The sequence below is a fragment of the Athalia rosae genome, chromosome 2, assembly GCF_917208135.1.
Source record: "Athalia rosae chromosome 2, iyAthRosa1.1, whole genome shotgun sequence".
In the NCBI taxonomy this organism is placed as follows: domain Eukaryota; kingdom Metazoa; phylum Arthropoda; class Insecta; order Hymenoptera; family Athaliidae; genus Athalia; species Athalia rosae.
This window is the reverse complement of record NC_064027.1, coordinates 958,952-985,983: the sequence shown is the minus strand read 5'-3', so window position 1 is coordinate 985,983 and position 27,032 is coordinate 958,952. Positions and strand designations below refer to the sequence as shown.

At 44.8% G+C, this 27,032-nt stretch overlaps 1 protein-coding gene across 2 annotated transcripts in view; it reads left to right on the top strand.

The window, feature by feature from the left end:
• Window positions 1-15,009, top strand: part of LOC105691449 (E3 ubiquitin-protein ligase TRIM9) — a 35,101-nt gene extending 20,092 nt beyond the window's left edge. Inside the window, exons 3-9 of one of the 2 annotated variants that reach the window (XM_012409919.3) lie at window positions 8,642-8,737; window positions 10,254-10,647; window positions 10,848-10,880; window positions 12,208-12,377; window positions 12,647-12,785; window positions 13,302-13,592; window positions 13,777-15,009. In XM_012409919.3, coding sequence (XP_012265342.2) covers window positions 8,642-8,737; window positions 10,254-10,647; window positions 10,848-10,880; window positions 12,208-12,377; window positions 12,647-12,785; window positions 13,302-13,592; window positions 13,777-14,105 — 1,452 coding nt within the window. In that variant the 3' untranslated portion in view covers window positions 14,106-15,009. The remainder of the gene's footprint in view (window positions 1-8,641; window positions 8,738-10,253; window positions 10,648-10,847; window positions 10,881-12,207; window positions 12,378-12,646; window positions 12,786-13,301; window positions 13,593-13,776) is intronic. The other variant, XM_020855546.2, reaches the window with a different exon arrangement.
• Window positions 15,010-27,032: the final 12,023 nt, after the last annotated feature.

Below are 27,032 nucleotides of genomic sequence, written 5' to 3'. Positions count from 1 at the left end.
CTTATCGATATGATGCCGAATAGTTTGTCACCTCTGAACTCCGAAGACTTTCGAGAAACTATTCAGTCCTCTAAATTAATTTGTCAAAATTGTTGATTTCCCGTTCTCATACTCAATGCTGTGACAAATAAAGTTCCGGGAACTATACAACAGCCTGTGGGAAAGACGGAGCGATGTCGCGGCTTGTCACCGAACCGCGAGGGCTGAAAGCCATGAGAAAATGGATAAGAGATCAGGTTTCACCGACGGGACTCAATCGATAACCATCTCTAATGATTCGCTGGTTCCGTAAAACGGTGGAAAATCCCTAGCCGAATGTAAACCCCGCTGACAGATGCATGTCGGTGCAACGAACTATATGTATACGGGATTGCCACACGAGGGAAGCGTCTTGCATCGAATCTATTTTCGGACGCACAGTTTGCGAAAGGCACTAATTGTGAGTGGATGATTACATAGATAGGTGGGTCGGTGGAAGGGTGAGAAGATGGTCTTCGGTTTGCTTAGAGGGGCATCAAAGCGCTCGGACCGAGCTGCATCGCCCGTTTGCCCAAACTCTGTTTGCTCTCCTCTTCCTTTTTCCCTCCACCCGTCAGTTTTCCTTTTTCCACACCCCCCCTTCTGCCGGGGCACACTTGCGCCAGACTTGTGCTTCTCGAACGGAGAGGGCGAATTCCCCGCGGACCTCGGAGGGTCAGAAAACTGGAGAGGGAGAGAATTATTAAAACCACGTTCCCGTTACACTGTCCTACGCTCGCGCCAACTTCTCGACTATAAGTATCTATACACCTATGTAATCGCTGTTTCATATTTGTCAGTTGTTCGATTTTCAAATATCGATTGATTACGTTACACGAACAGCAAGACCTTTTTTAGACACACAACCTGCTTCGTTTATTCTACCGAAGTTTTTTGAAAGACGTCATTTTCTTGTGTTGCCAAAAGCCGGATTTTCATTCGACGAGTGTCGCGCGTGAAATTGGAAATCGTAGATAATGTTTCCCCTCTACTAATTTATTCCACTTTTTCATTTTTCGGGATACAGAATCTCGGTGGCGTTCAGAGCCGGCTTTCAAGATCCTCGAATAAAAGAGTGGCGTTCGTTGAACCGTATTGAATATATTTTTTTCCTTCTCGCCCCCCCCTTTCCTGGCTGCGAGAAGCGCTAAACTGAAATTTGCCTTGGGAGGGATATTATTATCCCCTGAGAATGTGGCGGGCGGAAGGGTCGAATTATTAAAATCGCGTTTGCGCACCGCTCCGTTTACATAATATCTGCAGCGGGGCGTAATACCGACCGCCACGAGTGGCTGTTTAACAATCAAAACATATTTATCTCTATCTCCGAGCTCGAAAGCTCCCCAAGAATTTCATAATTATCCACGTATATCTGTTACAATTACAATCAACCGATGAAAATATTCGTCACGAATTAGTACGCTCGCGGGAATTCCGACCTTATAAGAAAAATAAGAAAAAAAAAAAATATGCGGCGGACGTTCCAACTAGTTGAGAAAAAAAAATTGCAAACGGTAATGAAAAATACATGAAACGTTTAAAGGTGAACGATATTTTATCTTCGAAAGGGTGCGGAAAAATCCGCGTACCTATTACTTACATGGATATAAAATCCAAGTAGGCTCGGAGTTTTCAGGAATATATATATATATATATTCACGTAAATCACCACCTCGGATAAATATATGATCCTCGAACTACCCTCGTATAATAGTTCTCTCGTAAAGCAGCCCTTGATACTCGCTTTAGGTACGCACAGGTTGGTGTAATTTGCATATGCATAAGCACCGCGCGAGCTTCACACGTGTATAGGTTATACCTCTACCTATATACGATGCGCACACCGTAGAACGTTGATGTATAATTTAAACGTGCGGTCCTGAACGATTTGTCGTATTAGACTCTAGTCGGCTTTCATCCTTGCTTTAATACCGTTATACACCTTCACCTTTGCGGCAAAGACCGGCCTCGCTACCTACCGGAAAATTGACCTTATCTGAGATAATCTTATCGTTTGAAGAGCAAATTTCCAAGGAACCCGAAATGAGCCTTCCATTTTTGATTTCCGGTTTCGTATGTATCCCGAGACCCCACGTCTTTTTTAATTCTGAAAAAATTTCGGACTCGTTTTTCGATCGAACAAAGGAGAGATAGAACGTGATAGAATCGCGTCGGACCTCAAATTGTTCTAGAGAAATTTTTTCTCCTTCCGTTTGTATGTTTTCTTTACAACCTGCGACCTGCATCACGCACATAATTTGAGAGGCCTGTGCACCCACGTGGTCCCGGTGGATTCACCTCGGGAGATGAAAGATTGAGGATATTATAAAAGCCGTAAGATGAAAGATGAAAGGAAAGCAAAGGGTGAACAGGTCGGAGGTAAAGGGATCGTACACATACTATAATAATATACCAAAGATATTATACGCGGGGACTATAGATTTCATTATATATATTGAATCCATAGTACGCGGTGCGAGCACTTGCACGATATCGTATTAACAAAATAAAGTACAAAAAGAATTGAAAAACTAAAACTAAAAAAAAAAAGAAGGAAAAGAAAATGAACACCCTTTATGTCGTACGTATTACATGTACACACACCTTGTACTAGCGATCGCGCGAGTGAGTCACGCATACATCTGATCGCAGGGAGTATACGGGGGTGGGGGGGGGGGGGGGCGGGGGCTTATATAACATATGTAAAATGTGTGAGTGCCGAATGAACAACGGAAATAGGATGGAGGTGGTTGCGAAGGGATGAAGGAGATGCAGGAGAGAGAAGTGGAATTAATCATGCCAACAAAAGACTGGACCATCAAGGGCGCTCGGGCGAATCGAACGGCTGCTGCACAGGCCAAACGAACAAATTGGCGCTACAAAAGGGGAAAGGGGTTTATATAAAACAGATTGGAGATGAAAAAAAAAAGAGAAAACAAAAAAAAAAGAAAAGGCAGAGCGAAACGAGTGAAAACATAATGCGCGGACAGCTCTGGATACAAACGAACAATCGTCATCCAAAAAACGATTGCACGTACATATTCTGTTTCACGTGCAAAATTCACCCGGCTATGGAATATCGAAAGTCCGTGGTATATAGTTTCGACGTTTGTAACCCGAAATCTGGATATCGCGTAACTTTTGAAACGATGAGAGGTGGAAAAAAAAAAATAAATAAAAAAAAAAAAATTAGCACTTATTATAACCGATGCTGCGCGAATATCGCATCTCGCTGTGTGTATGAATATGGAAAATTCCGGGAATTTGAGAAGCGAATATCCCGGCAAGTTATTCAACACCGCCTCGGGATATAACGCTGATGCTACAGTTGAGCCAGGGGGTCTCTTGGGGAAAATGGAAATGGGTCAAGTATTATACGCCCATCTGCAGGAGACCACTGAAAATCTCGCTGCAACCCTGTGTTTCAATATTTCCTTTTTCATTCTCCTCTCTCGTTCGATTCAACGATTATCATTTTTGGAATATAACACCCCCGCTGCGACGTCTGTCGATTCCCCCGTCGTTACAACGCGAGGTTAATGGTAACAAATGAAAACGAGGCGACGACCGACTCGTGGATACACGCCGAGGCGTCGCGATAACCGCGAACCGCGTAGTTTTTCAATTTGAGGAACGTTATATACGCGGTAATCGGGTCAAGTTTATCCTTCCGATTCCTTCAGCGCGACACGACGATATACAATAAATTACAGGCGGTCCGCGTGAATTTTTACCGGTATGAAAACTTGATAAAAGAAAATCACATTTTCCGACCCATTTCCCGCGAAATTTTTCGACGCCGGGCAAAGAAAAAGGGAGAAGCGAAAAAGAGATGAAGAAAAATACAACAAACGCTGTTGTATATTTTTCGCGAGAGAATTGGCCTCCGGGGATGTGAAATCCGCCCCCGAATATAAGCGGCTGTAGGTACGAGACTTCAAAGGCTCGTCTCGCAGCTCGTCTCGTCTGCAGGACCCGAAGCCCTCGTTTTTATTGTCACCGAGATATATATATATATATATATATATATATATATATATATGTGAATAATGAAATTTTGCCCGGCACAAGCGACAGACGAGTAGGATGAGGAATACATGGGCAAAGCTATACGGTAGCGCTATCCGGTTGTAAACGGTATCCGTAGCTGCAGCAGCTGTACCTCGTCTACTCTCTTCGTTTATATTCGCTATCGGAAACGCGTGCATAAATATCGAAAGATTGATCATCTCGTGCGAAGAGAGAAATAAAAAAAGAAGAACTTGCGGAGAAAACGCATCCGCGGGAAAGTTGGACGACGCGAATATAGGTACGTGTACAACTGCGTTGCGCGTATAAATAGGATAACACGTGGACGGCGAGAAAATGAGGAGGAAAAAGTGGAAGCAACCGGTGCCGATCGTGTAAACGGCGGCTAAATAGCGAATGATTATTATATCGTCGGAGGTCAAGAGAGTTCTGCGGAACGCTGCGAATCGATTCGCTCGCCCCGTTCGAATATCGTCTTTTGATTCGATTTAATCTCCGCGCTCCGATGATTGGATTATTGAGCCACGCCGTTCGCGCAGAGGCTAATATAGGCTGCGGTTCGTGACGTGCTTTAGCGGGGTTATTGTCTCGATTATCATACTCGGAATAATGTATAATTGGCTCCGTTGTTTCACTCGCCAATTTGCCGCAATTTAAACCCAACGTCGTCCTCGTCGTCGTCGTCGTCGTCGTCGTCGTCTTCGTGATCGCATTTGCAATGCCAAACCCTTCCCCCCTTTCCATTCTCGGCCAATATTACTTTGCTTCTTCGTATCTATTTAGCATATAAATTCGAACGCTACCTTACGTCATATCGCCGCGGATGCATGTATACCTATATATATGTCTGGTATAATATCTACGTTTCCGCAACTATTTATGCCCAATTATGATTCGGTAATGTTTATACAAGCATGACCATCATTTTAGATCATGTATATACATATATACGATTCGCGAACGCGGTGATATTCGATTCCAGAAATTGAATATCTCTACCTAGAAGCAATCCCTGCGCGAATCAAAGTTGGCGTTCGTTTATTGTATATCGAATATCCCTGATTGCTGAGCATCTTATAGACGTTGTATTATAAAATGAATAGCTTATTGATTAAAGTTATCGGTCGTTTTACACTGATTTTTTTCCCTACTCTTCAACGACGTTCAGACAGATTCTTGTGCAGATTGCAGCTACACACACACACACCATCGCGCAGGGTGAAATTTATCACGATCCGTGGAGTCTTACTTCTACGCGATATCTCACGCGTTTGTAGGCGCGTACGTGTACCGCGCGATGGAACTATAACGAAAAATTACGTTACAATCGCGTTACTTCCAGTGGCGACGATGGCGTACCTACTCTTAAGCTGCACACAGAGATAATGCAATCCCTGTAGTACAGATAAAGTATCGGAGTGTCGATCCAATTATCAGATATCACTGGACGCGCTGCCGCAAAACCTCCGCGAGCTATGGAGAGGAAAGTTCACACTTGACATCGTTCCGGTTACGGTAGTAGACGTTATATACAGTGATATCAAACTCGCGTGCTCATGTCCCCGTAGTCGTATGTAGGAGTGATCGAACGTACCTGCGTTTATACGCCGAGAGACTGTAACCCGAAACGGAGTAGAGTTTATGCGGTATATTATACCGCCGCGCCGCACACCCGGGGTCATCCGCGTCTGCGATCGCGATCGCCAATCGTTGGACGTTGAGTCGTGTAAAATAAGTCGAGGTAATTTACCGGACTTCGAAGATTCGAGATTTTCTTGAAAAACGTGACTTTTCATTTCCGCAGGTAATTGTACCGTATACCCGAGTATTAACTTCTCTCGCTTGAAAAGGAAGTTGGAAAAAAAGGATAAGCGACGAGGTTTCGGAGAAAAAAGCGACGAAAAAAACGTGGAGAACTTTTCTTCCATTCAGCGAAAAGCAAGGGTTACGTCGTTCGGGTGTATAATATACCCGCGTTACGTGTTATAATCCGGTAGTTTGCGAGGGGAGAAAATCCGTCGCGTCGCTATACGCTCGCGCTATACGTCGTATGATTCTGGGGGTCTGGTCGCTCCGTTGCGGCTGCCGGTGCACCAGGGCGTCGTTGCATCTCTTTCTCCTTTTTCCGCTGCAGCTGTGTGTGGTATACACGGTGTATACTTGTACGTATGTATAACTGAAACTATACGGCTACTTTGTTCCGTGCGAATGCTCAAAAGTACAATGCTGACGAAGAGGAAACCGCCATATTGTATGGCGCACTCTTAACTCCGCAACATGCTGCCGTATCCGACGTTCTTAAGGACTCTAATTAACCGAGCCAATTATATGTATGATAAATTCGTCCCTGTACAATGCTTAAAAACTTACAATTCATCTCGTACACGTCGTATACTATGTGGTAGTATGAGTATCTGTACCCGCGCATTGAACGATTCTGACAAACTTTTCTTTCAAACTAAAAAAAAAAAAAAAAAAAAACCAAAAAGGTTCAGCCTCCATCCGAACGGAACGATGAATTTTACTCCTTCGCTTTTTACTTATTTTTCGTTTCTTCGTTGTACATATATTTGAATTTCTTCGCGACACTCCATACGCGAGGAATATCCCCCGTATGCGTTAGCGATCGATTTTATTCGTTTTCAACGACTTTCATTGCTCTCTTTTCTCTTATATTCGCCAACTCTTTCCGGGCCCCCGAGCGCTCAGTAGGTACTCTTTTATTTTATTCATTTTTTTTTTTTCATTCCATGTGTACCCATGTAGGTAGGACGTACGTACCTACCTACATTTTTTATGCCTTTTTCAACTTTTCTTTTTATTCTTCTTTTTCTTCTTTAACTCGCACTCAGCCACCGTCTGCACCATCGCCAGACGTGCACCCCGAGCTATAAATCCACCCTCCTCCAACCCCCGCCTGCACCCCAGCAGTCGACGTATGCCGACTGCAACTGCCTCTTCGCACTTCCTCTTTGCTATATTCTTTTATTTCTTCTCGTTTTCGCTCTCCTATACCACGCAGCCTCATTTTCTATCTAAATGTTGTAATTAGCGGGGGGGGGGGGGGGGGGGGGCGATTTTACCACCGATCGTCGAGTTTCATATAATTAATTGATGTCAGGTGGTATGGAAAATTGGATTTTCATTTTCACTCGGTTATAATCGAAGGAATTGCTTCGTCACCTCGTATTTCTTGCCCCCGCGGTTGATCGAGATCAAAAGAGAGAAACAAAGAGAGGAAGGCTTCGACGCCTCTTCCGTAGCTATCGCTCGAACGGCCCCCGGGTATACGACGCCAGGTCCAGACGCTGGCTATTACCTTAATTAAGACCTCCTCGTTCTCCGGTCTAGACTCTTTGCAGACTTTAACCGCGCGATTGCGATACAACTTTATAATACCGGAGAATTCGAATCGCGCGGTAGGCGTTGCTCAAGAAAACCCTTCACCCGCGAGTTTATACTCGAGTAAAAGAGCCTTTAAGAAGGGAGAAAAATTTCACGTTCTTCTACCGTACTTCATTTGAGTATGTAATTGTTTATTCGTACCATTTTTCGCAGGGGGGTGGGGGGGGGGGGGGGGGGGGCGTGTGCCGATGATTGCCCCTGCGAACGTACGTTTGCTTCCGAAGTCTCCCTCTTCGTACGTACCGGTTTCGACGACCTCGCGCAAAGGAATATATATCGGTAGATGTATACGTATATCCTATACGGGATACTTATCTTCCTTTCGCAGGTTCTCTGTTCGTGATGCTGCGGGATATTGATAAAATCTGTACTCCCTTTCATATGCTAATACCAAAAATGTAGTCATCTGAAACTCGGGGGTGGGTTTTACCAGCTCCTATTCCCGTTTCTGTTCCCGTTTCCCAGCTCTCGCTATACGCGTTCCCATACCAGGATAGAGGGATCCGACGATGTATATCGAGACTGGCGAGGAGAAGAAGAAGCCTCTGGATATTTCATCCCTAGAATTTCCATCGCCTTTTCGAAAAATAACTCCGAGAATACCTGATCGACTTCCGCGTTCTTCTCGTCCTGTTTATATACGCTCGCACCTTGAAAATAAATGAACAAACGACCGCGAGAAGGACGTTGATAACATTTTCATAGCTCGTTACCTCGCGTAATTGAATTTCCGGTGTCATATTCTATTCTAAGAAATTTCGCAGGCCGCATACATCGCTCTCGTCATCCTCCCGATGTCCGGCTCGTTTATTATTTTATCTTCATTTCTTCCCTCCTTCAAGATTTTCCGAAAAAAAAAATAAAAAAAAAAATTACCGAGTCTCGTAGAACCTCTTGTTCGCCTCTCGTTTTTTCGCGGATCGTCCGACGACTATTTCACACCGAGTTGCTTTCCGTGGTCGATCAGGGCGTCACGTGCGCCCGTATTGATCCGGCACTGCCGACTACACGCCTATGGCGAACCGATTCAAGGGAGGCCCCCTCGGACCCCTAGAAATATAAAAATTCAGTTTCACGTAATTTCAATGCTTCGCGGAATCCGTATGAATATTTCATCGCCAACATTGCTGATTATCGCCTTGGAATACCCTGTGATAATCTGGTTCGCACGTTTACTTTATCGTTACAGACGGAATTGTCGCAAAATCTACAACAGCTGTCTGAGAGGGCGAGATCGACGACGGAGTTTATACAGAGGCTTAAAGGAATGACGGACAAAGTTCACGTGAGTTTATCCTTTTCCTATAATCTGTCTTCGCTGAGGTGATACACAGGTGGTACCTGTACACGTACCACGGATGGGTACGTGGTTCTAGTTTATTCGGTATAAATATCACTGTCTCGTACTCGCGGGGATGTGCTCGTTTTTCATCCTGTTAATTAGAATTTGTTACGAATACGGAGTCCCTCGGGGGGTATGCAGAGGTGTGCCCGTTTTATAACCTGGAATCATTACGAAACACGTCGCTGTAATGAAGAGACCCGCGCTGACGGGGAATAACCAAAAACCGGCGCGCGGCCACCCGGAAAAAAGGATATGACATGCATACATGTCGGAGCTCCGGGATATTAGTGAATTCTTTTTTCTCCTTGAAGAGCGAAAAATTAACGATAACTCGATCATTTCGATGAATAGATCGATTTGGTTGCCAGATTCGGATTCCTGAGATCAAAATACATAAAAATCGCATAGGAAACCCAATTTAAAAAAATGTCGATTTTTGACCCCAAAATTGAGAAAAATCCCAGGGGTACCCCTTTGGATTTTTTCGATTTTTGGGCCAAAAATGAAGTATTTTAAAAATCGATTGCAGGACACTTTTCTAACGTAATTCGACCCCAGGAACACGAATCCGTTGAGTAAATTGAGCTACGAATTTTTCCTAGCGAGATATCTCAATTTTTCTGTTTCAAAAAGTGAAAAATTGGCGATAACTCGATCAATTTTATAGATAGATCAATTTGGCTTTAAAATTCGGATTCCTGAGATCAAAATACATGAAAATCGCATAGGAAACTCAATTTAAAAAAATGTCGATTTTTGACCCCAAAATTGAGAAAAATCCAAGGGGTACCCCTTTGGATTTTTTCAATTTTTGGCCTAAAAATGAAGTATTTTAAAAATCGATTGCAGGACACTTTTCCAACGTAATTTGACCTCAGGAACACGAATCCGTTGAGTAAATTGAGCTACGAATTTTTCCTAGCGAGATATCCTTGATTTTTCACTTTTTGGGTCGATAAATTGGCGATAACTCGTTCAATTTAAAAATTTCATTTTTCGCCGAGAAATATTCGTTGCGCGATATGTTTCACAACGAAAATTATATGCACGTGTAGTCCGTGAACACGTGTAATTTTAATAACACAGATTACTTTATTATTGCGAATACCTTTTACCTGCAATTTAAAAAGTTTTACGAAAGAATGCAAACTTCTGCGCCACTTTGTATAAGTAATCCTAAACTTCAACGGGAAAACCATTCATTTATCGTGCAAGCCATAGGTTCGAGTTTCTCATATGGGCTTCTCTTGAAATATCTTACTCCAATCCTCTTTTTGCTTTACAAAAAATCTGCCAGTAATTTTTGTCGAATATTTGAAGGTGTCTTTTTCTAAGATCAGAGCAGCAATTTTCCACAGATCTCCTGAAAGGCTTTCTACATTTTTCCAAGAATAATTGTGCAAAAAAATCGGAAGAACAAATTGTGGAATGGGATTTTCCGGGCGATTTTTTGCAGGAGGAATGCGCGGCCCTGGAGCAGGAGGTTGACGACAGGGTGGCGAGTTTGGTGGGTCAGCTGCAGGCGCGTAAGGGTCGTTTGATCGAGGCAGCAAGGCAGACGCGAGAGAGTCGGGTTAGGTCCCTGAGGGAACACGTCGGTAGATGCGCCTCTCACCTGCAGGCAACAACCGCCCTACTCACATTCTGCATCGAGGCACTCAAGGAAACGGACAGCGCCGCCTTCCTCCAAATCGGCGGTATGCTCTCCGTCAGAGCTTCTGCCGCCGCTGGATCTTGGGGTGCCGCTGAGGGGGTTCAGGAAGCCGCCAGACTTCCCCTTCTGGATCTCACCCTCGATGACAAACCCCTACGCAGGGCCATCGATCAACTAACCTTTGTGCAGCTCAAACGTAAGCGCCGATATACTCCATTAATCGCGCAAGGGGTCTCGCGTGGTCTTAGCTTAGAGGTTTGCCCCTTCGAATTTCGACATCTTGTTTCATAATGTCGTTTTAATTATCCGACGTAGCGGGACGTCGTGACCATGTGTTTCTCTGTTGTATAAAGTTCGTATAATGTTGTAAAAAGCGTTGTATAATTTTGGACGCAGCCGCTGATGGGGAGGACCGTTACCCTACCGCAGGTAAAGCAACACTAAAAACAAAACAGCGAAACATGAAATAAAAATAAATTGAATCAACGACCACACCCGAATGAATTACGCGTTTACACTGCCCAGTGATTATTTAATCGAAGCGCGCCTATTCGTCGGAAACTCGGAGTCCCGAATGCTCTCCTATACACATATATACCGAATGTAATAACGAAACAGTGGAACTAAAAAATCAACAACTCGAAAATGAAATTCACGCGAGATCAAAGCTCCCGGAAAACGGCGCCGGCTCCAAGCGGCGTAAGGTGAACCATCCATCGACGGAATAAATGAAAAAACGTTAGTCTCGGCGAGAAAAGAGATACGTGTCCGACCTTTTTTCTTTCTTTCTTTCTGTTTTTTTTTTTTTTTTTTTTTTTTCTCTACAACGAATACTATTCGGGAAAAGTTTCATCCCTCGTCCAATATCGTGATCGTAGGTTTCCCTCAGGACTTTTACTCCGCCGCGGGACGAACCCCCGAAAATATAAGGGCGTGAAATCGCTTGACTCGACCTACCGATGTCACGTCGCGTCTCACCGAAGCAAATCTTACGGCCGATTTTCCTTCCGGACAAACGTATTCGTGCGATTCACGTGTGTCGCGCTTCTTAATGCGCCGCACAGGAACTAGAATACAAAACAAACGAAAAAAAAAACAAACGACCCTCTGTATCGGAGAATCATCATACGGAGTGAAATAAGCTCACCGCCAGATTTAACTACGTTACCAACTTCCGGCGAAGTTTATAATAGGTGCGGGCGGGTGCTTAGAATCGTTTTCCGTTCACCGGCGTAGGCGTTTCAACGACCTTTTGTCTTCATCAACCACGCCTAGTACTCCGCGGTGTTCCAAAGTCCAGAGGTTTATTAGCGACCGGTGTCACTCCCTCGAGCCACTGGGGTCAGAAGATACACTGTCAACAATGCGGCCAACTATTTCCCAGGGTAGGTAGGTAGGTAGGTACGAGGCTGCACCAGGCACGCCCTCCTTCGACCTCTGTCACGGCGATCAAACTTACGCGACACTCCGAGTATTATACCGTATGCGCGGAGCCAAAGGTGCTCCGCTTCCGAGAATTAAACCAGCCAATTCGTCCGCGCGGAGGAGAATAATCAACGCCGAGGTTTCAACCTTTCTCCGTTGCACGTGGAATACGCGATGATTTATACATATTTCATGCAAATCGCGAGCGATATCAGCAGCTTACTACACCGGCACCGGCGGGACTGCAGTACGCGCGTACTCCGATAGGGTGATGACTGATGACGAATTGATGATGATGGAGTGTTGAGATCCGTTTTGACTAATGTTGCAGCACCAGGTGCGCCTCAGTTGATCCCCGAAGAATGCAGTGCCGAGAATAACAGCGTTACCGTGGCCTGGCAGCCTCCGGGAGGTGGAGGCGGAGTCGCAAGTGGTCAGCGCGGTCCAGCCGTGGAGGGTTATCTCCTGGAACTGGACGACGGTTGCGGTGGAGAGTTCAGAGTGAGCAGCTTTCAAAGTGACTAACTCCGAACGAGGGTCCAAAAGTGTCTTCTCCTCTTCGGCTTTTTTTTTTTCTTCTTCTCCTCGCTTCGCTCTTCTTTTCTCGAAATCTCAAGTTTAGGGATCCTTTCTCCATTCGAGTGTTTTTATTTTCCCTACTACTTCCGATACGGGTTGTACACATACCGTACGTTTTGCCTATTCCCGACGAGGACGACGAAGAGAAAAAAAGAAAACAAAAAAAAACCCCTCGTACTTTCTTCCCACAGGAGGTGTACTGCGGACGAGAGACGATCTGCACGGTAGATGGGCTGCACTTCAATTCGCTTTACAACGCTAGGGTGAGGGCGTTCAACAGTGCGGGGGAAGGAGAATATTCGGAGCTGATCGGCCTACAAACTGCCGAGGGTGAGTTTTTCTGCCTCTCCTATTTCCCCTCTGTTAATTTTTGTCCTCGCGTTCCCATTCCGCTTTTCTCGAATCTTCTTCGGTTTTGTTTTATTCCCTCCACCCCGTCGCGCTGCACCCTTCCACCTTTCGCTCGAAATTTGTTCGCGAGTGAGACCACGCTTTTACAAACAACCGACAAACTTCTTTGTTTTGTCGTTAAGTTTTACGAGTCACGAACCGGTTCCAGTAAAACAAATGCTCAACTCCTACTTATACTTACCCTCTTTAGCACTCACGCTATAAGTACATATAAGTACATATAGTTTGATGGAAGGTACATAGCCCCCCCCCCCCCATACCTGCATATTATCCCCCGCCCTCGCATTATTTCGCCGACCTTCTATTTCCGGGTCATGGTCCGAAGGCGTTCGCAAACCCCGGCACACGACTCAAAGGGGATTCAACCCCTACGATACAGAGATGAAGATTAAAGGACGAGTAAAAAGCAAAGTTTATTTCCTCCCTCCCTTAAAGTTGCGTGGTTTTCCTGGGCGGTCGGTCAATCGAGTTCCGGTTCATCTATGGGATCCGGAATGACGTCTGGTATCGGAATGGGAATGGGTTCGGGTGTCCCCCAGGAAGTATCCGTATCGGAGGACGCGACGAGCGCCTCGTGCGAAGGTTACGAGCATCGGGTGGTCCTATCAAGCGTCGGTTTCTCCAGGGGTGTCCACTATTGGGAACTGACCATTGACCGATACCACAGCGACACGGACCCGGCCTTCGGGGTAGCCCGTGCCGACGTAGCGAGGGACCAAATGCTCGGTGAGTCGTTCTTTCAAACTTGTGGCCCGTATCTCTCCGAGGATCGAATCGTCTCCCTCCAACTTTTTCCCCCCCCCCCCCCCCCCTCGGTGTTTTCAATTTGAAAAATGAACGGGCGATCGAATCTCCTCGTGGATAAACTTGGCAACGAACAAATGTATAAAACAAATATGAAATAATAAAGGTAAGGACGAGAAGGGCTGGAGCATGTACATCGATCGTCAACGTTCTTGGTTCATGCACGGCGGTAGACACGCGCAACGTACGGAAGGCGGCGTTCAACAAGGTTCAACGGTCGGCGTTCTTCTCGATTTGGAAACGACGCACACTCTCCGATTTTTCGTAAACGATCAACCGCAGGGTGGTGTCGCCTTTCGTGATCTCTACGGCGTATTTTATCCAGCCGTTAGCCTCAACCGTGGCGTGTGCGTGACTTTGCACACCGCGCTCGACGTTCCCAGGCATCTACTAACAACCCACGACGAATACCTTAGCGATATTGTGCAAAGCTAGGGGTACCTAAATGTCCTCAGAAAGGGTCTTCTCGTTGGCGCCAACAATCAACACTGTTTAATCGCTCGCGCTTGTAATAACGACAAACCTTCGAACAATATATCAGGCAACAATTGTAACAAGGAGGGAGATACGTTTTTAGAAAAAATTATCGAGGAAAACTGACCCCAACTGCGTGAAGCCTAGTAATTTTATTCCAAACACTGCCCCATCCTAATTATATTTTTATCACGTGCATCTTCGGACATAGGCATTGCATAGGCTTACACTATTCAGGTATTATTATTATTATTATTATTACTACTATGATTATCATTAGTTCCACTTTACGTACGATTGCCGATTCCATATTATAGTGCTCAACGCGGTACAGGTTTATTAATTATTGTTAACTACGTTGCGATCGCGGAACATTATTTTATTTTTCATTATTTTATCGAGTATCTTAGAGCGTAATAATTATGATTGTTATACAAAAGACTGTATTTTCAACTACAAGGTATTCACATGGGATCCCAACGTTTTAATTTCGATCTTCATAGGGTACTTAATCATATCGAATTATTGTTAGGTATTTAATATGATGACATTGCATATGAATATAGATTTAATATATCAAAAGGTGACGACGACGATGATGATGGTGATGATGATGATGATGACGGATAGAATCGAGTATGTTATGAAATCTGATGTAAAAATTATCGATAACATTAATATAAATACATTTTTCTAGTCTTCGTATAGATAGATAAATAGATAACGAAGTGATTGGACGATCGTTCTTTTTTCTCAACTCTCGTTCTTAAATGTTTTTTTATTTTCATTTTATCAGAAATTAGTAGTATTTCATCCTCTTCCTCTGTCTCTTGTTCATCTTCTTTTTTCTTTTTTTTTTTTTTATACCAGAAATTAAAATCGAACAAATATTTATACCGTATACCTATACGTATACGTCATGTATGAATATATATAATGTATAACGTATAATCATGGCTTACAATTATATAATATATGAAAGGTAAGGATAAGATATAACAAAATACACGGATATTCTGAGTTTGATCAACGACAAATACTACGCGTCTGTACATAAAAGATTGTATATATATACATATATATACATATTATACATATATTTACTATATCATTATACATTATTATCTATAGATATTATACATTGGAAAAAAAATAAACAAATAAATAAAAATTAAGAAAATTGAAATATCGTACGAGACACAAACTATTAATGTAATAATCCATGCGATAAAATAAAAATACGTAAGTATAGTGTAAAATGATTGGAGATGCTTACTTATTCAGCTTCGATTCCTTTTTCCTACCATTCGTCCCTCATATCGGGGGGTATGGGGATGACGACGGAATTGACGGCAGACGAGAGAAATCTTCTGTTTTGTCTTCCGGCCAATTCACCGCCTGTCGTATTATTGATAATACCTGTCAGCCGTCGTTCGTCGATCATTTCGGACGTCAACGTCGCTCGTTCTTTAAGCTGCTCTGTTTTTTTTTTTTCTTTTTCTTTTTGCTCGATCAACGTTTCCGCACACCGCACAGCTTCTTCGAACGTCGACTATACGAACGCGCAAATGGAAAACTAGAGAGATATTCCGGGATCGAATAAAGCATACACGGAATTGGAAAATAGCTGTCGTTAAAAGCATCGCGTGTACAAAGGTAAGTCTACTTTTCCCAGTGCAAATGGTAGAAACCAATCTCTCAGAGTCGAGGAGCCTCAATCATCCTTATATCCATTATGATATTACCCTCGAGAACGTTTGATTCTACTCTCCGGCATTGTCAAATAGGTACGCGCGTACGTGACAAGAGGCCGAAACTTCAACGTGATATACACATATATCGGAGGGGCTTTTGGAGTCTCTCCAAAAAAATATTTAGATCAGCCTCCCCGACGCGGTGAAATAATTTTTATCTGCGCTTATACTCGCTAATCGGACTACTAAGTTTTATAATTTCTTATTCTTCGCTAATAGCGGTATTGCGGGTATAACGTACACCGTATAATTTATTATGATTTGACTATAAAAATGAAGATCGAATTTAGAAAAAGTTTGACAATCTTCTACCCGCTGATGAACTTGACAAATAATCTCAAACGGTGGAAAGACCTCTGCAATAACGAAATGTTGGAGGAATTTCATTTCGCCGAAAATCTTCTAGATATTTCATTATCATTGTACTATAATTTCATAGCTAGCATATAAACAAAATCTGCTGTTTTACTCTCCACCTTATATACGGATTTTTATTACTCCAGATATCCTGTTATAACACAGGCTCAATTGCCACTCCCATTTTGTGTAGCTACCCATTATAGGTGGTAATTTAATTCGGTAACGAAAACCGTATACCCTTTTTCGAAGCTGCTGCAAAGGTCCTTTGGTCGACGTTGGGTACCGGCCGTTTTACTCCTCCACTTTAAATATTTTATCGGCTCTACAAATATGCCTATAAAGCTCGAACCGTGTAATTACAGCTTTATTCGTTAACGGAACTTTTGATCGTCAGAATTTTAATCCCCCCCCCCCCCCCATCTCTAGTTTACAAATAGGTATTATTCAGTTCTATTTTTTTTTTTTTATCCAGTGGTTTCTCAACGTACGTACGTTGCTTCTTTTTATTTCTTTTCACGCAACTCGTCCTTTTTTTTATTTGCGGACTAAGCAGCGATTGTTCGAATTCTCAGTCTCCACAACAGCGTGTGACGGGGATCGAGATTCTGGATTGCGCGAGTCGCGCATCGGCCTATTGTGGTACGCACATACGTGTGTACGGGGACGTCATACGTGTTCATTACCGAAGTAGCACTTGCGCTGATTGCGCGGTGCCGAGAATACCTGACGACTACACCGCATCTATAAGGTATAAGGCGTCGTCGTGCCGAGGGTCAAAAGGGCAACGTAAGGTACCCCGCGTACCCGCGTGAAGCAATACGAGAAATGAAAACACCGACATTCTTTTTGTTCTTCAGACCGCACGAATTAAGCTCGGCGGGGATCGTCATCTGAATAAACGATAGATAATAGACGCTTTTCACCTCCAGCTGTAATCACACGAAATTCATTAACATTCATTCAGGCAACAAAGGGTATTTATTCTTTCCGCCGAGGCGACAGCTCGCCAACATTCTAATTTACATCGCATTTTCACCTTAAACAAATTTATAATATCTTTATGTATTTTTTTTTTTTTTTTTTAATTTCAATCGATCGAAATTCAACTTTCCTCGACCGATCTCAGTGCGCCAAAGTGAAAAGCGAAGAGATCGTCGGAGACTGAAATCAAGTGCGCACTGAACAATATATTCATAGGGTATGCGGCGTGAAATTTTCGTACGAGATATAATCATCGGAGAGTGAGAGGGAAATAGAGTTGGGACGGTCCTCAATTACGGTATGTATAGGCGCACGATATATTAGTAGGGAAAGAAAACTGTGTGCGTGAATTGTGTGCGTTACATGGACGAATATGTGGGAAAGTAAATGTAAAATATCCACGGGGCACACGCTGCGGCGTCCCGTCATCTCTGGCTAATGGCATCTCGGGAAATAACACAGAGAGCGGATAGGGAGAACGGCGGAAAAGGTGAGGGGAGAGGGGAAAAGGAGAATAGGGTTTGAGGGTTGAAAGTACGGAGGGTGTACAGGTGACTTACACTTACGTTCTCCGCGTCTCACATTATCTCGTGCATGAGGCAGACGAGTCGGGTATACGCGGAGATACGTTACGTAGGCACATTATACGTATAACCGACACGGTGCAACGCAGCGTGGAAAAATCGTCCTTAGCCCCGGGGCTTCGAGTTCTCCCTCCTCTTCTCTTTACAACCGCTGTAATTAGGGGTCGATGTCGATTTTCATGCGCTCTCCCCTTAGCGCCTACGACCTTTCTGACCCTCCTGCGGAATGTACATAGTCTGAAATAATTTTATTCAAAACGTGCGTGAGGATTATTTATTCCGAAACGAGGAAACGCTCGGGCTATTTTTCATCAACTATCGATTACGTGAAATCTCTCGAGGATTTTTCAATCTCCCGCGCGTTTTTGGACCCTATAGACGAAGTATCGTTACTAAGTAACTGATTCGATGAAATGTTTCAGCTGACAAGTACAAGAGATTATAAAATTCGCATGAATTATTCGGTACCGCAGTGGTGCGGCGCGATGATTTTTTGAGGGGGGTGGGGGGGGTGGGGGGTGGGATTGGAATTTGTGAATCGGTCGACTCATGACTCGTGAATCTCTCTTGCATTTTGCACAACGCGGGGATGACGATACAGCTGTTGCAACGGCGGGGAAGTCTTCCCCAAGAGTATCGTTACCGCGATAGGCCGTGAAATTGCCTCGAGCCACGAACGTAGACCGTTGTATATAGTTTGCGTATAACAGACCGGACTCTCTTCTCGCCGTCATACATGTATACATAGCTATGCATACGATACGCACCCCTGTACGCTCCGCGGATGTGCGTGTAAAATATACGGGTATACGTAGCGTACGGTCAAGCAGCAGCTAAAAGTCAACCAAGGACGGCACGGCAGCCCCCGTAATTCCGGGTTTATACAGGCCGTGTAGTAAATCTTCGAAATTAACCGTGCGCGAGTTGGAAAATTTATACCGAACTCATTATTACGGCACTTTAAATAGAGAGAAACTACGGCAAGGAAAAATACAAAAGTTGACAAAAATTGTGTAATTAATTTTCGTTTCAAATTTAACGCACGAGAGTCAATTATTTATGCCGCGAAAATTCTACTTCAACGCCAGGCGCGGGGGATGGAAAAGAATACGCTACTTCTCTTTCGGTTCTCATTTTGCACTTTTTTTTCTCTCTCTCTCTCGCTCCTTCCTTCTAATTTTATTTGATTTCGTTGGTCGCGGCGTCGGTTTGCGGAGACGCGAGGAGGGAGGAGAAATGAAAGCTTGTATAAGTGGAAAGAAAGTCCAGGGGCAATTTATTCCTCCGCAGGAGCTTTCGGTTCAGCTTTAGCTTCTGGTCGGTGCAGATTCCTTTTTTCTTCAACTTTTAAAGTCGTCGACTCGAGGTATATATATAACTTAAGTCGGCGTTAGCGGTGGGTATACACTTGCCGTACGTGTGTATGGGTACCCACTCCCGCAGGTTACTGCGCTAACTTTTTGGTAAAACTTTTCAATTGGCTTATCCTCAACTGAATCGTCTAACGAAACTGACAATAAAACCTTAGCTATAGGTATACAAAAAGGCGTACACACCGTGTATACATAGTATAACTGCGCCACGACTTCTTAATTAAGGTGAACAGGACTCTATATGGGATATCCCTTTTGTTCTCCGCGGACAATGCGAACCCACGAGCGATATCCGATTAGGTATTTGTCAATTTCATTCTACGCCCGCGAATGCCAACGATACCAATTCCCGTCTCCGCCACCGTCAAAACTCGCTCTTCGGAACTTACACCCTCCGAGACCCACGGGGACGATAATATTCCCCGTGCAACAGCCTTTTCAACTTCCGAACTTCCGACTACACCGTGCCCGAAAAGGGACGAAGAAGAACGCGTATGTTTTGTATAAAAAAAAAACAAAAACATAACGCCAAAATCGTTCGCATCTATTCGGCTCTCCCATCTTTCTTACATTCTACCTCTCTCTTTCCTACGGTGCGCAGGGTGCTTTTAATTCAATTTAATTGTTCCCGATTATTTACGCGTAGTCTCTTGACCCTCGCGCATCCGGGACACGCGAGTTATACGCGGGCGGGTCGAAATGCACACAACCGTGCTTTGGAACCTGCAGGCGAGAAAATACGCTCGCGCGAAACGCCCGGTATGAAAAGGTACGCGCGATATAAATGCAGAAGAGTCGTGGGTGCATGGGGTTGTAGCCGCCGCTGCCGCTGCCGCTGGTTTTGCTTCCGTTGGTGGTGTGTTGCTCCCGCGTTGCCGTTGGGTCGAGCGAAGCCCCGCGGGCGGCGGCGTTACCATGGTCGACACGACAAACACCCAAACTGCAACGCCCGATCGATCGCGCGGGGTGTGTAACTACGATGCTCCTGCCTACTGCAAAGTCCCGCGACGTGTGGGTCGCCACCTCGTACGGAGTGGCGCATTTTAATTCCCCGGACGATTATGTGTACGAAACCGTCACCGTAACACGGCGCGGAAGCTCGCGCTCGCGTGCCTCGGAAGACCAAATACGAACGGGAGAAACACGCGAGCTTTCGAGCGACGGAGAATGATCGGTTGATTGAGCCGATGACGCAAAAACAGATTCGGATACCGCATTCTTTCAAAATTGGCGCACACCGTTAACAGTGCGATCGACGATCCCGTAGATGCGTTATTTTGCCTCTGTAACGTATCCGAATAATATCGATGTTACGAACAATACGCGAGAGAAATTCGAACGTCACGCGCGCAAGCTCAAACGATTATAACGCGGAAGCCGCGCGAGGATTAAGGCCACGTGATTTCGGGGCCACTGCGGGTTGATGCGGAGAAAGGGGAATTAGCGGCGGGGGGGGGGGGGGGGGGGGAATACAAACGAAGCAAAAGAAACAGCAGAGAAAAAAGAAATCTCGAGAAAATAAGTTCGTGAAACTGGAAAAACAAAATTGGAAATCGGTACCGATTTTTATTTTTAGCACGCGATCCCTAAGTCGCTGGCGTATCGGTGTAATGCCGAGGATCGAGCATCGAAGACGGGAAGTAGCCGCGGCGGCAGTGGGGCGGAGGGAAAAAAACAACATCGAAAGTGGAATTCAGTCCCGAACAAGTTGAACTCGAAACTCGAAAGCTTCCAAGCTCCGGGAAGCTTTGAGCCCTGAGCTTTATGCTTGATCTTTCCGGGACGCACATATCGCGGGATATTCCGTTCGCCCCTCTTTATTTTTTCTTTCTTGTATATTTCCTTCTTTTTTTGTTTTTTTATTCATTTTTTCTCTTGCCTCTCCCGCGGAACCATCCCCGAGACCGAATCGCTAGGGACTAGCCGCTACGCTCGCCTTATACTCTCGCTCCGCGCGGCATTTGGTATTTGGCAAGGCATGGCATGGCATGACTCGAAGCAATACGGATGGCACTCTGAGAAACGATCCTGCAGCGATCTCACGGTAGCGAGAAACCAGCTAGCTCTCCGGTGATGGACGAGCTTTTATAGAGTAAGGAAAAGTATACATATATGTACATGTATATGTACAGGATACGTATTCCTTATATACACGTGCACGAATCACCTAGATCATCCTCGCAGGACTCGATTCACACGAATGTATTATGTAAAGGTGATATAAATGTGCACGCTTTCGCCGAAGGTAAAAAAAAAAAAAAAAAAACATTTAACATCTGAAGGATATTTCGAGGATTATTTACGGCCACATGACGTACACCGTGTATCTACGGTATAAAGTAATCTCCTTCCGGTTCGCGGTGAAGATAAAAAAGTATACAATATAATTAGGATCAATTAGGGCGATGAGGAGTATTAAAAAATGTCGGAAGGTATAATGTTTCGTCCGCGTATCGGAGGAGGATAGTCAACCGTCAATTATAATTTTAATCCTCTTTTTTGCAGCGCGAAGTGTCTCGCAATTAGTCGCGAAACAGGATGGGCACGTCGCCGTCTCGGTTTCCGGTGTGGGCGAGAATATTTTTTCCGTCTCTTTTCCCCGAGTTTCTTCTCCGGGCGATAGGAGTACCCGCGACTTCGGGATTCGCCCGTTCGTATTTCGTCATTTTTCATCTTTTTTCCTCGTGGATGCGGAAAGTGCGCAGCTGAGATTCGCGAACTGCAGCAGTCGCATTATTCGATCGGATTCTCGCGAGTCTGGTAGGCTATACGTTTACAAGTTTCGAGTTACTGAATTTACACCGTTGAAGCCCTGGAAAGTGGCGAGACTCCGAAAGACCCTTTTAGCCCTCCTTTTCCCACCAGATAGGCTGTACGCCTTCCCTCAGCTGGGTCTAACCCCGACGCTTGCCGCGGGACTCATGTTTATATTCATTAGAGAGAAACGCTCCTCTCCGGCGCACTTCGCTCCGCGGGCTCACCTGGCTAACGTTATCACAAATTCTGATGAAATTTCCAGATCCAGAGATTCGCTAGACGTCGCCTCGTCGTCGTCGTCGTCGTCGTCGTCGTCGTCTCTTGGTTACGGTATAACTCGGCGGAGCAGACGCCTGCGGTCCCTCGTGTCGCGGTCGACCCGTAGGACAAACACCGAAGAAGAAGAAGCTCGCGCGGGAGGAGGGCGACCGCCGGCCCAAGACGGGGGGGGTAAAAGCCAGAGTGAAATAATTACTATATTTTTTATTCTTGCACCTGAAGGCTGGCAACGGATTCCGGGTAAACGAGGAGAAGACGAACGCGACTGGCTCGACTCCATTTAGCAATTCCTTGCTAATGGACTAACCAAACGACGAGTCGCGCGCGACGCCAGCGGCAGCTGCTTTTCTCTTGTACGTATAATGGTAGAGGAGGGAAAAAGTTCCGCGGATAAAACATCTACCGCCTGCAAAGAGAACGAGGACGGAGAAGAAAAAGTCAAACAAGAACACCTTATCCCTATGGATGCGACGCGCGTTACATTTACGCCGCGCGTTATAAATATTAATTTTACGAATTTGGTAATGCTCGCGTTCCTCCGCCCCTCGACCCCTCGGCGATATCGGTTCAGGTTGAGGTGCGACGAGCGGGTGCAGAGGCGAAATACGTCTACACGTATATCTTCCAGCGTGCATTAAAGTGGTTACCTTGCGCTACCGAGCGATCGGAGGTAATTAATTGAATCCTGTCTTCCGCGTTGACTAGGGTTCGTATTGGCGTAGCGAGTGATAAGAGCTTTCGGATGCCATCGCCGGTATAAGTATATGGATACTATGCGCTGTGCGAATCCTCGTTATTAAGTATCCTGAGTAATTGAGATAATCACATTGAACCGATCCCTTTGTCCGTAATTCTTCCCTATCCTACTTCGTCTTCGTCCTCACACCCTCCGGCACCGCGCCTCGAATAACTACGTGACTTTCACGTTATTATTGCTATACCATGTTATAATACCGATAATAATTACGATACGTTTGTAATTAGTGAACTGGAATAGCTGATTTTCGGGCACTCGTTTTTTTTTGCACCAGCCGGTGTGTTATTCATAAAATCGTAAAGTTCGCAAAGTATAGGTAAAGAATCGCCTCGATTATTCAATATTCATGCCATCTACATCATTGCTTGGGTTTATTTTAAAGCTGGAGTTGAGCATAATTTTTTTTAAGGAAAAGTCGTAGTATCACTCGGCATATCGGATGACCAATTAGTATCTATATCCAGAAAAGAAAAAAATTTCATTCCTAGTTCTAGTATAGTCCTATGCGCGAGGATCGAATTTCGCAAAGCTCACACAGTTCTATGTTTTTTTTTTGTTTTTTTTTTTATTGAAAGATCTTATGACTGCAGATACACCCTTACACCACTTTCTACTTGAAAATAAAACGCTGATTTCATGAAAAGGAACACGTCATTATAAAATATAAGGGCGTTTCACATTTTCTCTAATTTATTTCCAAGATCGAATCGCAGAGCCACTCGGCGACCGACCGAAGTTGATCTGAGATGCTGATCTTCATTTTCCTTAGAATCGAGGGCATCGCTCCGCAGCGACGAAAAACAAACATCGGATAATGAGTCAAATAAATCTCATATTCGAAAATTCAAACTCTACCGACACGCCCGTTTTCCAGTTTCCAAAAAAACTAGAGAAACAAAAAAAACAAACAAACAAACAAACAAAGAACGAACAGAGAAGAGAAACAGAAAAGTGGCAAAGGTTGTTTTCGCGTTGTTACGAACCGCGCCCTGTATGCTTACGATTCGAGGGCGCTCGGTATAAGCAGCGGCAATAAGCAATGGGCTTTCATATACTCGGTTGCCTCTTGCGAAACGTGTGGATATTTTTCTCGCACCATTTCTCGCTATCTCACGGAAGTATTTCATACCACCATTCCGGGAGATTAATTCGCAGCGAAACCATCCGCGCCCCGGTTCAACGGCTGCTTTTGCTACAGGACGGACATATGACGGGCGAGCAGTTCCAGTTCCGCTGACTACCGACGCCCGTCAGTTTCACTCAAATATTCTGGATACTTTTCGTGCTTCGAATCTGATATTCACCAACGCCAATTCGTAACACCGTCGCCGCTGTTGCTGCTCTACGGAACCATAAAGATTAAATTCCCTCGTACGTACCGGAGAGAAAAAAAAAAACACAAAAAAAAAAACAAAAAAAAAAAAAAGAGAGAAACGCCAATCCGAATTCTCATCCCGGTGCAGGCGGATTTTACAAAACCGAAATCCGCGGCGAACGAACCAATTTATCCGCGACGTGTTCGCGTCATCGTTACACACGAATACCTTCTTCTCCTCTGGTTTTTCTTTTATTTTCGTCATTTTCTCCGCTCCTCGTCGTCCGCGTGTTTTCCGGCGTCACGTCGCTTCTTCTTATATTCCTCGTGTAAGATTACTTTTTTCACAGTCTGTGCGCGTGCTGTGCTGATTTTTGTGTCCCTGTACTTTAAAAAGGTATACATATACGTGTACTTTGTGCCTAGCATATACAGTCGGTCCGTCTGTGCGGCGCGACTTTTGCGCGGCTGGTTGAATCCGTCTGCGTGGAAAGACGAGAAGTGGAGAAACCGAGAAGCCCTCGAGCCCTCTAGGCCTCGACGTGATGCGTGCGACCCCAACAATCAGACGGCGCCCGCGGCAACAATGCGAGTTCTATTCCTCCTTCCTCCCTCGCTCCTTTCCTCCCCTCAATCTCTAGCCACCCCGCAAAGCCTGGTCGAGAGGATCCGCTGTAGGAAAAGCCATGCAAAAACCACCGCGATTTATCCCGCTTTTGTCCCCAAGGACTCCGCTCAAAGGGAACCGAGAAACTTATCACTCGCGGATCTAGCCAGGTGTATTCTCTGATCTTCGTTCTAGATGATAAAAAAAAAGAGTGCCGAAGGACGATGCGAAATGAGAAGGAATATCACCGTAGAACGCGCCCGTTAATCCTGGCGAATTAATTCACTGCGGATGAAAATAATATAATCGGCGGATTAGCGGAAGAACATTATTGCCATTATCTATCAATAATCGGTTCATGTATTTCGCAGCGGTATCTGCACGGCGCACATCACATACAGGTATTATGTATTATTGCGGCAGCCTCCGATTAAATTCGAAATGGAATTTCGGGAGTAAATTGTATATTGTGGTTTCTGTTGTACGAATATAGGTATATCGTAGGTACGGACACGCGTACAATGGAAGTGGAATTTACAAACTCGTAAAATTTGCCCAACGATCGTTCGAAATCGACTGGCACATTTCCCGTACACGCACGGAACACGTACGTACGTCTACTCCGGTCTCCACCGCCGTTTCGTACATAATGTATAATATCACACCCCAACCTCCGTGTCGAGGGAAGTGGTAACACAAAAGCTGCACGGGGGTCACACACATGGCCGTATTTGGGTACCTACGCCGCATACGTTCGCTAAATTGGCGATATAACTGACTAAATGTAGCGAACGTATTATATTGAAACTTAAGACCCTTTTGCGGAAAATGACGTCGATGAGGGTGGTGGTATAATATAAGGTACGGGGGAGAAGAAGGGCAAGGATAACTGTTCTAGAAATGGGGTGGACCATATACATACATACAAGGTCCTTTGATCTTCCGAAGTCGCTCGTTAATGCGATTTCTCTCCGTCAATTTGTTGCCTAGGTAAATCAAGCGCTCTGCAATATAAGGGCAATATAAGTAGTCGACCTGGTCGACGACGACCCACCGAGTTCGCCTGTCGGATCTATGAGGGTACGCACACACACACATATATACGTGCCACACCATCCCACCCACCACGTTATGGGAAATATGGCGAGAAAGTTAGAGGGGTGCAGGATTTCTATTAAAATCGTTCGCCCCGTTGGTTACTCGGCGGTGCCGCGAGGTGCTCGAAAAAAAATCCCCTAGCACCGACGGGGAGCTAAAGACTCTTCAAAAATTTCTTACGTAATCCTCACACCTTTTTTTTTTTCTTTCTATCCCGCGCAATTTTCATTAAATAAATTTTCGGTATAATTACGGGGTTTTCCTTTTTCTTAAGAGAGAATCGATCGCTTCGGAAAATTTGGAGTATTCCCGCGAAGCTGGCGCGGCCATTTTCTTTGCCACGAAAAAATGAGGCGGATAGAATATTTTCGGGTAAACGTTCACTCGTGCATATGATCGAACGTGGCCTCCACCCCCTCGTATATACCTACGTTAGTTTCGATACGGTAAAAATAAAATTACCGGATGATCGTAGATCGAAATCAACATTCACATTTTCCCGTCCATTTCCAGCTACTCGTTTCCTCCGAAGCGAATAGGATACACTGACATATGGAGTCAATGTAGGGATTGAGTAGCTGGCAGCTGACATCCGCAAAAAAAAAAAAAAAAAAACAAGAGGAAGAGGAAGAAAAAAAACATAAATAAAAAAGAAAAAGAAAGAAACGGACTCCGTGCCGCGTATGTAGCCTCGGGAATCGATTTTATACCAACACGTGCCGGAGTTATACACGTACACGTATGTAAAGGAAGACAAATCACGGTGCAAGGATAAAATGGGACGATAAAATTGGTCTGCGCTTCCAAGACGTTAGGATACGTACGTACGTTATACCATACGTACGCCGCAAATTTCTGCACCGCAACGATTTTTGAACACCGAATCGCGGAGTGTCACCCCCCCCCCCCCCCCCCCCCCACTCGAGGGATGGTGATTTTTTTCAACTTTTTATCAATCCTTCGCTCGCTTTGCTTTACAGCGAGTCAAACGTCGCTATTCGATCGACATGATTGTGCGTATAA